This window comes from Monodon monoceros, unplaced genomic scaffold (assembly GCF_005190385.1).
Source record: "Monodon monoceros isolate NGI ecotype Baffin Bay Population unplaced genomic scaffold, NGI_Narwhal_1 Super_Scaffold_18, whole genome shotgun sequence".
In the NCBI taxonomy this organism is placed as follows: Eukaryota; Metazoa; Chordata; class Mammalia; order Artiodactyla; family Monodontidae; genus Monodon; species Monodon monoceros.
Window position 1 is genome coordinate 69,946,854 of NW_021703774.1, and position 10,021 is coordinate 69,956,874.

Below are 10,021 nucleotides of genomic sequence, written 5' to 3' on the forward strand. Positions count from 1 at the left end.
CAACTTGCTGCCGGGAACTTTCCCTCCCAGCCTCCCACACATCTCTGCTGGGGGGGCTGTGGGGCGAGCCGCATGCCTCAGCTGGCAGGCGTTCCGAGCGGCTGCCCTGACTCACCCAAGAGCCTGAGTACCTGAACAGTACGCCAAAGCCCAGCGCTGAGAGGGTGCGAGTGGGGCGGAGGTTGGACAGGAGGAACTTCCAGAGTGGGGTGCAGCCTAGGACCCCACTGCTGTGGGGAGAGACTGCTGTGGGGAGCACTCCTATCCTGGACAACCCTCAGAGGAGGAAACACCCCACCCTTGTGGGCTGGTGAGGGGCATGTATTCTTTTCAGAGAGAGGGGAAAAAACTCAAACCCAATTGCTACTGACATAGCACTGAGCCTAGCAGCAGCAGGGACTCAATGGTCATAAATTAGGATGGAAGGGCAGAAAAGCACGTCCAAAAAAACAAACACATTGCTTTATTTTGAGACAAAGAACATTGTATAAAAAAACTCCAGTTGTAGAAATCAGCAGACACACATCTAGTTCATATACAGATTCTGTACTCGTGGGCCCTGCCCTTCAGGCTACAGTCAGTCTAGGCACAGACTCTGTGCACATGGGCACTGCCCTTACAGCTACACTCTAAGAACAGGTTGGCACAGCCCCCCTGCTGGCACAGCTTTGTGGAGTGATGCCCCAGGGTGGGAGAGGATGTAGTGACTGGCTACAGTCCTCTCCGTGGCACCTCCACAGAGAACAGTCTTGGGGGAGATGCTGGGTCAGCCCAAGCATGTTGCCTCTCCTGTCCCTGGCTCCCAAGCAGGAAACTGTCTCTTGCTTTTCCTTCAGAGCCATCCTGGCTCTCTCTGGGAGGGACATCTTTGCCAAGCTCAGTGTCCATCCATGTAAGCCCAAGCCCCTTTCAGCTCGGCTCCCACAGTGCCCTTCTTAAGAGGCCATGTCCGCACAGCCCGTTTCTTTGGCTTAAGGGCAGGAATGAAGGGGAAAGGACTGTCCACTTCTTTGTCCATCCCTCTGAGGTGGAGGCGAGGATGGCACTGTCAGGCTTGCTGACCTCCTTTGGGTTGAAAGCTTTAATACTGACCCGTTTTGACGCTGCTGGGTGGCAGCTTGTGCATGTGGTAGGAGTGGCTCCCAGGACTAGGGCTTTGGGAGGGGCCCCAGGCAGGTGAGGGAGGCCCGCCCTGCCCCCTCAGCCCAGTTCCAGTTCCTACAGTGCATGCAGCATACATCTTCATAGGGTTTGCAGCAGCAGGAACGGCAGGAGCAGCACAGCCCAGGCGAGTGGGAAGAGGCGGGGGGCGGCACTGTGACCAATGCTATGTAGAACCTGCACCTCTGGGTCATCTGCAGGGTGAGAGGGCAGAGGCCCCCAAGGTGAGCGGCCCCCCTATTGGCACTGGTCCTCAGCCCAGCGAGGTTTCCCCTGCCCCTGACTGGCAAAAGAGCCACCTCCTATACCCAACCTCTTCAAGCAGACCCCCTTTTGTGCCCCAGGCCCAATTTGCTCCAGCCACCTACCTGCTGGAAGCCTCTTCTCCTGTGCATTGGCATGGGCCTGAGGACTGTGAGCTGAACGATAAGGATGGTCTTAGGTCAGGTACTTGGTACACCAAGGAGGCAGAGGGGTGGGAATGCTGGGTGGGCTGGGCAGTGGGACTTCCCAACCATCCCAGATCACTAGACCAGGCCCAGAATAGGGATGGAGCAAGGAGGCCCACAAGGCTGTGACACTCACTGATTTTGCCATTGACGTTCACCTTCAACCTCAAGCACTGGTCTTCCTGGTAGTGGATGGGTTTGGCTACAAAATAAATCCAGAGAGTGATAAGGAAGGAAACTTTTTTGGAAGAAAATATAAGCGTAAATGCCTCTGACCCTGCTTTCTCAGTCCCTACTCATTTTAATCCCTCTCTTCCCTCTAATCTTTGATTCTCACCTTCCTTAGTTTTTACCCACTTTCTGCCCCAAGTTCAATGCAAGCTCCCATTCTTGGGAATAACCCCTGACTTTGGAGGTGGTGGTAAAAAGAACATAGACACTGTCCCCTCCCTACAGCCCATCCTCCGCTCCCCCCAGCCTGAAGTTGGGGGCAACCTGCACAATATGTTCCCCTTACCCGGCCACTTTATCCTCGCCCTGCCTAAGCCCCACTGACAGGGTGAGGCCTGGATTCATTCTGTACAAAGCTGATCTCACAACTTGTAAAATCCACCAGTGGCTCTCCACTGCCCTCAGGATAAAGTCCAAACTCCTTAGCACTTCTTAGCCCCTATGCTCTACCCTGTCTACTTCTCCAAGCTCCTATCTCCCCACTTCCAAGTGTCCCTCCTGTTCCAGTCAGTCTGAACCATATGAAGTTCCCTGAAGATGTCATGCTCTCTTTGCACACGTCCCCTTGTTTGGCCAGCTCCTCTGTCTGTCCTGAACTCTTGGGTCATCTTCCCCAGGAAGCCTTCTCTGAGGTGTGCCCCCCACCCCAGACTAGCAGGTACTCAAGTCATTTCCGCAGGGCCCCTGAGCTCATATCTACCATATCACCCTGTTCTAATGGTCTGTTAATCTATGTATGTCCCTTTCCAGGTTCCTGGAGGACAGGGACTCTGTAATGTTTTATTTATCTCTGCGCCTATAGTGCCAAGCAGAGTGCCCAGGACACAGTAGAAGCTCACTCCACATTTGTAATGGGAATGAACGAAAACAGACTTCAGGATTGGAAGGGGCCGTCTGCTGCTTGCCTTCCCACTAAGCATGTACTGAAGCATGTACATCATGCCAGGTGTGTCCCCCAGTGTATGCACCTGTGTGCATGCCTCCCGGGCACTCACAGATGTAGTAGTAGCTGTGTCCCTCTTTGAACTCCTTGCCCAGGGTAAAGGGTGTGAAGCGCTGGAACTTCTCAGACAGCTTCTCTGGGCCATGCCTGGCACTGGGCTGGTTGCACTGCCAGCGGACCTGGTCCTTGGATTGGGGTTGGCACAGTTGGTACTGCTCGCGCTCCACCAGGTACAGTGTGTACCGCTCCATGGCAGCGTCTGCCACAGACTCATCCTCATAATGAGGACAGATGATGTCCAGGTAGTCATTTAACTGCACGTGTACTGTGTAGTCCTCATTCCGAAACCTGGGCATGCGCAGAGGTAGAGAAAGCTGGTGGTCACTCAGAAGCCAGGCCAGAGCCTTGAGCTTCCAAATGTTTACATGACCCCTCACATTTCATACTGGACCACCGCCCCCACCAAAGATTTTTTAGAACTCTCAACTTCCAGTATTTAATTTACTGATCTTGATCTCTTTGTTTTTTGGGTTTTTTTTTTTTTTTTTGCAGTACGCGGGCCTCTCACTGTTGTGGCCTCTCCCGCTGCGGAGCACAGGCTCCGGACGCGCAGGCTCAGCGGCCATGGCTCACGGGCCCAGCCGCTCCCAGAGCAGCATGTGGGATCTTCCCGGAGCAGGGCACGAACCCGTGTCCCCTGCATCGGCAGGCGGACTCTCAACCACTGCGCCACCAGGGAAGCCCTGATCTTGATCTCTTAAATATCTTTCCACCATCTCCAAACATTCCATCCTCTGCCACTAATCCTCTAAATAGCATCCACTTAGTATCTTTCAGGTATCAAGGCACTTCCCATAACCTCCCTGATATTTACCTAAGGATAGGCTTCTAAATATTTCCTCTGCTCACTCTTCTACCTATAAATATTTCCCCAACTCTATTCTACCACTTGCTCCTTTAACTGCTATTAGACCTCAATCTGAGAACCTACTGGCCCATTCTATAATCAAGATCCACATAACCCTTTCTCTTTCCCATGGTAGTACTCGGTGTCCAACAATCTGTCTTCACTTCTCTTACTCCTCTCATTTTTCCCCTTGACCCACTGAGTATATCTCACATTGTTCAACTTCACTTTTCCCCCAACACCCAGGACATCCATGCCCACAGATAATGTCCAGTCCTTTTGAGTTAAATTGCTTTAATCAATTCATCCAGTGCCCTCAAATCTCCCCTTCTAGCTACTCAAATCTATGCTCAGCTCTCCTCGTCCACTTCTCTCAAAGCACCCCAAAACCTCTCTGTCCCTTTATCTCCAAAAGCCATACTTTCACCTCTTGTGAAATGAGCTCCAGAAATGCTGGAGTTCTCAGATCTGAGAAGGCCTCTCCCCTCCCTCTTCCCAAGATGGAGCGAGCTCCCCTCCCCCAGCCCATTCCCCCCAGGCTCCAAAGGCTCCAGCCGGACTGCCCACCGACCCCTCCCCCGCAGCTCTAGACACCTGGCTCCAGTCTAGGTGGGGTCCTAGTAGGGGAAAAAGTGCCTCCCCACCTCCCTCTCCAAGCCGGTCAGCTTCTCTGAATTCCACCAACCACTGCCAGCTAGAGACTCAGCAGAGTTGGCTGCCAACTTGCTTCAAACCAAAGCCAGGGGCATGGGTGGTGGGGAGAGGGGCAGGGGTTAGGGCAAGAGGCCTCTGAGGTGGGCACCCACTGCCCACTCAGCATGACCCTTAAGAGGCCTGGCTCTGCAGGAGCATGCCAGTGCTCCTGCTGGGCTTACCAAGGCCCCTCCCCCACCCTGGGGAAAAGAGAGAGAGAGAGAGAGAGAGAGAGAGAGAGAGAGAGAGAGAGGGAGGAGGCGCAGAGAGAGGCTTTTAAAATTCCTCTCTGGAGAGATAAACATAGAAGCCATTTCAGAACAGGTATTTCAGCTCTGGGTCTGGCGTCTTTCCTCCATTCCCATGACGGGCACTGACTCATTCTTCATCTACCTCTGCCACCCACCCCAGCATTCATGAGAACCTGTGAAAATTTCCCTTGTCAAATGTGGACAGCCCCCAGGACCCCAGGATGGCCCAGTGCCCACTTGCTCTGGGCACTGTCCTCCAGGCAAAGGGAGCTGACAGGTCTGAATGGGTGGGGTACCTGCCCCTCTAGCACCAAGGAGGCCAGGGTGCAGCTCACAGTGGCACTGCCCTTCTTCCCATGCTGCCCCCTGACTGGGGCCTGGAGATCCCAGGGCTGATGCCCACTGCCCTGAGTCACCCATGCCAGCCTCATACCCACCCAGCTCATTACCACCTCGTCTTTGCCCTCAAGCTGGGCCTGGCTTAGCTGCTTGTGGCCTCCACTCTGGGCTGGCTTTCTCTTTAGTCCTGGGTATGGTAGAGTGTGTGTGTGTGTGTGTGTGTGTGTGTGTGTGTGTGTCCAGATGGACAGGGCAGAAGCTGTGCTTGGTGGGTGTGCCCATCACCCCCCTCCTGGGGGTACAATCTGCTCCACTTAGCACTCCTTTGACTCTTGCTCTCCATCTGGGAAAGGGGGGCAGCGGCGTCAGGGAAGGCGGGGTGGGGGGGGGCAAGGAAGAGGCTCCTTCCTGAAAGAGAGGAAACCTGGGAGCTTGGGAACGGAAAAGGCCAGGGTCCCCCCCTCCCTACTCCTGGCTTCCTGTCCCCTCCTCCTCCTTCAGCCAACACCTGGCACGGGCATAAACAGGGACTTTGCTCTCTCCCTCTAGGACAAGATTGGGTCAAAGAAGCAAAGAACAGAGAGCAAGGAGTGAGGTGGGGGAGGGCTGACTGCACTGCCCCGTCAGGCGGCCAATGGGCAAGAGAGCATTGCCCTCTGGGGTTGGCAGCTGGCTGTTCCCTCCCTGCCCAACACGCCACAGACGACAGACCCCCTACCAGGCAATGCTGCCACAGGGTCAAGAGGAAACTGGCACAATCTGTTTCTCAAGGGGAGTGGGGGGTAGGTCTGCTAGGGCTGCCGGTGGCTGGGCTGAGTGAAGTGTTTTTCACCCCCGACCCCAAGGTGTCCAGCCCTCCTCTCCTGACTCCACCTTACCCCCCTCTCCCGTTTTCCTGCAAATATTGTTCCCATAACTTCAGAAAACTCAAGAACAAAGAACAAAGGGTCCGATGGAGCTTCTCCCTCCCCGTACCATTTGCCTCACAGCCCTAAACCTGCCCCGGAGAAATTAACTCCTTCCTGCCCAGAGCCCTTTGTAACCCTTTTAACCCCTTCCTGTCCTCTGGAACCTTTCCCACGACCTCTCTCTCCCCTTCTCTTCAGTTTTACTACCTGAACCTCAGATACCCTCAAGCCTACCCACACACAGCATATGCCTCATTCATGCCACCTCAAAAGACTCTTGAGGGGGGAGGGCTTTCCAGGGTGACCTTAAATACAGAATGAACACTTAATGCTGGCAGCCCAGGTCCCTCCTGAAGGGTCCTTCCAGGATTACAATAAGCATTCTGCTTACTCCGGATGTCAAGACCTGTCAGTGTGGGCAGATGCCCAGGTAACACACAAGGAGAGGCACAGAGGCTTTCTCAGTGGAAGGGCCTAGAACAAGAGCCCTGGCGGCCAGACAGAGTGGCCCCTGCTAAAGGCAGGAACTGTTCAACGCGGGTCCCTCACTTCGGAGTAACAGGGGTGCCAGAAGGAAGGAAAAGAGGGGCAGTGGCAGCGCCTGTGCAAGCCGATGCGGGCAGGGTCCTGCCCTGGGGTGGGGTACTCCCAGCTATGGGGGAGAAGAAAGTCTATGGGATCCCTCCCGCCTCCGGTCACCTCCCCGAGACTCAGGTTAGGGGCTAGCCGGGACAGTTAACCTGGAGGGGGGAGCAGTGCCAACCGGGCGCCCAGGCTGTCGGCCGGAGACTCGGGGCTTACTTGGGGTTTGAACTGTTCCAGAAGACGGTGTGGCGGTCAGCAGCGGCCAGACTGCAGCACAGACCCAAGAGAGGGGCCCAGAGGAACTCCATAGCGCGGGGCCGGGCCAGGCCGGGCGGGGACGAGGGTCTCCTCCGGGTCTGGGTTCCCGCAGGCTTTCTACGCGTCGCACTCAGCACAGTGCTCACAGATCTGGGCCCTCCGCCTCGCGACTCCGCCTTTTGGGCCGGCGCCGCCCGACACCCCGCCCCGCCCCCGCCCCGCCCGGCGCGCGGCTGCCCCGGGCCTGGGGGCTGGAGAGGTGGAGGAGGGGAGGGCAGGGGGGAGGGGAGGAGAGGGGAGCAAAGCGCGCACCGACAAATCTGCTTAGCGCTGTGTGTTTGCTCACTCGTGGATCCGCGTGCAGCTTTGTGGGCCTGTGCTGGCTGGTGGGTCTGTGTCCGCCGCCCAGTCTCGTGCGGGAGAAGGGAACGAACTCCACGTGCGGGTCTGCTAACCAGCGGGTGCGGGACCCGGCTGGCGGGCGCCGTGCGCCGATCTTGAAGGGTGCGAGGTTGTTGATAGGTCCCGCACCTTTCCCGAGTCTTGCACACCCAGGCTCGGGCGCCCGCGTTTCCACACTCTCCTCCTACCCACCCCCTTCCTGGACTCTGCGCTCGGCTGCCCCTCCCCACACACGCTGCTGTTTGTTTTTGTTGGGTTTGTCAATGTTGTCTTTGTTTGAGAGATTGTGTCATCGCCTAGATGCCGGGAATAAAGTGCAACCCTGTGTGTGATCAAGTGTGTAACGTGTGCGGCCGGGGCTTAGGGCGCCTCTGTCCGTCAGTGCCTGTGAGAGGGAGGAAGACTCGGGATTCTGGGCCCGCGAGGGGGTTCGCTCTTGTTTCTAAGGCTCCAAAGGGCACTAATGACCTGTGTGTGAGTGTGTGCTAACACGTGTGTACCGTGCGAACAGGCTTTGAATATGGACTGTGAGAATCTGGGCCTGAAGGGTGACAAACTGTAACCACACATGTGCATCTGGCATGTGTAAATACGTGTGATGGCGGGCAAGTGTGAAAGCATTTGTGAGTAGTATCACAGCCGCGTGTGGGGAAGCGTGTGAAACTTTGACGTACGTATGCTAATGTTTGTGAACAGCGTGTGAAGAGGAGGGGAAACAGGAGAGCAACGTCTGGGGGCTGGGGGCTGAAGGCGGGGAGGGGGTTTTTGTGCAGCGTCCCAGACTAGGGGACTGGGTCTGGCCCAGTTTGGGCTGGGTCTCCCAGTCAGTCAGGCCCCAGTATCCAGCTCGCCACCCCGCACCCGGAGCAGTGTAAACAAACCCGCTGGAATTCGCCTCTCGGGGCTCCTCTTCCCGCCAGGATCTGCACCGTCTGGGGCAGGGGTTGGCGGGTGAGTGTCTGCCTCCCAGATCTTGGGGCGGAGAGGGCGGGCAGGTGTTTGATCAGGTTCGTGTGTCTGTGTGTGTGTGTATGTGTGTGTGTGTGTGTGTGTGTGTGTGTGTGTGTGTGTGTGTATCTGGAGCTGGAAGTCCTAATGCTGTATGACTGCGTGCGTTTGGTGATTCATGTGTGTAATTGTGTGGCTGTTTGCATGCCCGTCCGGAGTTGATTTTGCGAGTCTGTACACACCCCTGGCCAGCCGTTCCAAGCGGCTGAGCAACGCGGGAAGCCGCAGACCCGGGGCCCCCTTGAGGCTAGAACCCAGCTTCCCCGGTTCCCAGGCTGTTTCATCCTCCTCTTTTACGGCCAGGCCTGGCCGTAGCCCCTGTAATTACGCGGAGCCGGAACGCAGCTGCTAGTCCGGCGCTGGCCCCGCCGGGGAGGAGCCTGGGACGGCGGAGGGCCTGGGCAGGCCCTACCCCGTGGGGGACGCAAGTTGCTAGAGGCCCTACTCAGCCGGATTCCGCCGCGCGTAGGATAAATATTTACCCCGCGCGAACTAGGGGCTTGGCTCGGTAACCTGACGGCCGGGTCCCGGCCAGGCGTTGCGCACGGCCCCTACCACCACCCCCTCGCGCGCACCTGCCCCCAGGCGACGTGCCCGGCCCCGCGTTTACCCGAGGTGCAGCCCGCCCCTCCCGCCGGGGCCGAAGTCTACCCGCCGAACCAGCCCCAGGGCGGGGCCTCACGCGCTTTTTGCTCACCTGGGAGGGCACCTGGGTGTCGGCCACCCACGTGTCCCAGGCGAGATTACCCCATCCCTCTGCTCGTGTCCCAAAGAATCGAAGTCCCACGAGGGCAGGGAGTTTTGCTGGTTCACTGCTGTATTGCCAGCGCCTGGCACAGCACCCAGCACGCGTAGTAGGTGGTCAAGAAATCTTTGTTGAGTGAGTGAAATCACTGTTCAGTGTTACTTCTGCGGCACGTACTGCTCTGAAAAGAAACCAGAAGGGTTGGAGAAGGAAGGGGTGATGGTAGTTCTTCAGAGAGGGTGGCCCAGGATTGCCCCCTGGAGGAGACAGTTTGGGGCACGTTCCCCCGTTTCTCTGACCGCCGGGATTTCTGGGCGGGAAAGTGTGGGGTCCCCTGGGCTGCGCCGCTCGGGCCGGGCAGGTTCGGGCTCGCTCGGCCCAGCCCGGCGGGGCCATGTCCGTTCCCGCCCTGCCTGCGTGTAGGGCTGGAGCAAGCCGGGTGGAGAAGAGGTGGGGGGAAATTCTGGGCACGAACGGGACGCGGAGCCCTCTTTCCCCAGCTTGGCACTGTCCCCAGCATTCTCTCTGAAGGCTTGGAGCTCAATCACTCTTCTCCTATCCTAGTATTTGTGCGTATGGGGGTCTTTCGTCCGAACTAATGGGACACCTCTAGACCCCAGCTGTTGTGATGAGCACCTAAGGTAAGGGTGCGTCTAGGATAAAATCCCTGCCCTTGATTAGCCCTCAGACCAGTAGGGGAAATAGAGAAGCCACCATTTATACAATAGACTTGCTACGAGGAAAAGCCGAGATTGCAAACCCACAACCTCCCTCGCGCTGCCTGGACACTCCGACAGCCGCTGCGACTCCTGGTGGACCAGGAGGAGAGCTGCAGGTACTGAGAGACCCAGACCGAGACCGCAGAAGGGACTTTGGCTCGGAGACTCGACCTGCAAACCAGCTCAGCCCCGTGCCTTCCCCCATCCCAGCCCCCAGCCTGCCCAGGCGGGTCTTGTCTTGGTTCTTGCTTTGGGCTACCTCTCACCACAAAGTTGTGCGCCTGTGTTGGCTCTCAGCATCGCCACCCTCAGGCAAACATCTGTGCTCAGTGGCGGGAGCCGTCTGAGGTGTCTGTCTGTCTGCCTGCCTGTCTGGGAAATTCCCCTCATGAGTCCTTTCTGGAAATTCCTCGGGGACAGGA

The 10,021-nt window shown here is 57.2% G+C and overlaps 1 protein-coding gene across 4 annotated transcripts; it reads right to left on the reverse strand.

The window, feature by feature from the left end:
- Positions 1-446: 446 nt before the first annotated feature.
- On the reverse strand, positions 447-9,094 carry EFNA1 (ephrin A1). Of its 4 annotated transcripts, XM_029230240.1 has the most exons (5): positions 6,684-7,283; positions 2,837-3,132; positions 1,747-1,812; positions 1,530-1,580; positions 447-1,355 (listed from the first exon to the last, which is right to left on the reverse strand). In XM_029230240.1, exons 1-5 carry the CDS (start codon positions 6,773-6,775, stop codon positions 1,243-1,245), a joined length of 618 nt encoding a protein of 205 aa, XP_029086073.1. In that variant the 5' UTR covers positions 6,776-7,283; the 3' UTR covers positions 447-1,242. The 4 variants fall into 4 exon arrangements, with proteins under 4 accessions (XP_029086073.1, XP_029086072.1, XP_029086071.1 ...); XM_029230239.1 differs by lacking the exon at positions 447-1,355 and having other exon boundaries at positions 1,362-1,580; XM_029230238.1 differs by lacking the exon at positions 447-1,355 and adding an exon at positions 8,833-9,094 and having other exon boundaries at positions 1,387-1,812; positions 6,684-7,221.
- Between the last annotated feature and the right edge of the window lie 927 nt (positions 9,095-10,021).

What these genes read in the sequence shown, in the direction of transcription:
- EFNA1 (XM_029230238.1), bottom strand. Translation starts at nt 6,775, where the DNA reads ATGGAGTTCCTCTGGGCCCCTCTCTTGGGTCTGTGCTGCAGTCTGGCC. An exon ending in TGGAACAGTTCAAACCCCAA is followed by an intron (nt 3,133 to 6,683) that starts GTAAGCCCCGAG and finishes GCGCATGCCCAG; the next exon opens with GTTTCGGAATGAGGACTACA. An exon ending in ACACAGCTACTACTACATCT is followed by an intron (nt 1,813 to 2,836) that starts GTGAGTGCCCGG and finishes TTTATTTTGTAG; the next exon opens with CCAAACCCATCCACTACCAG.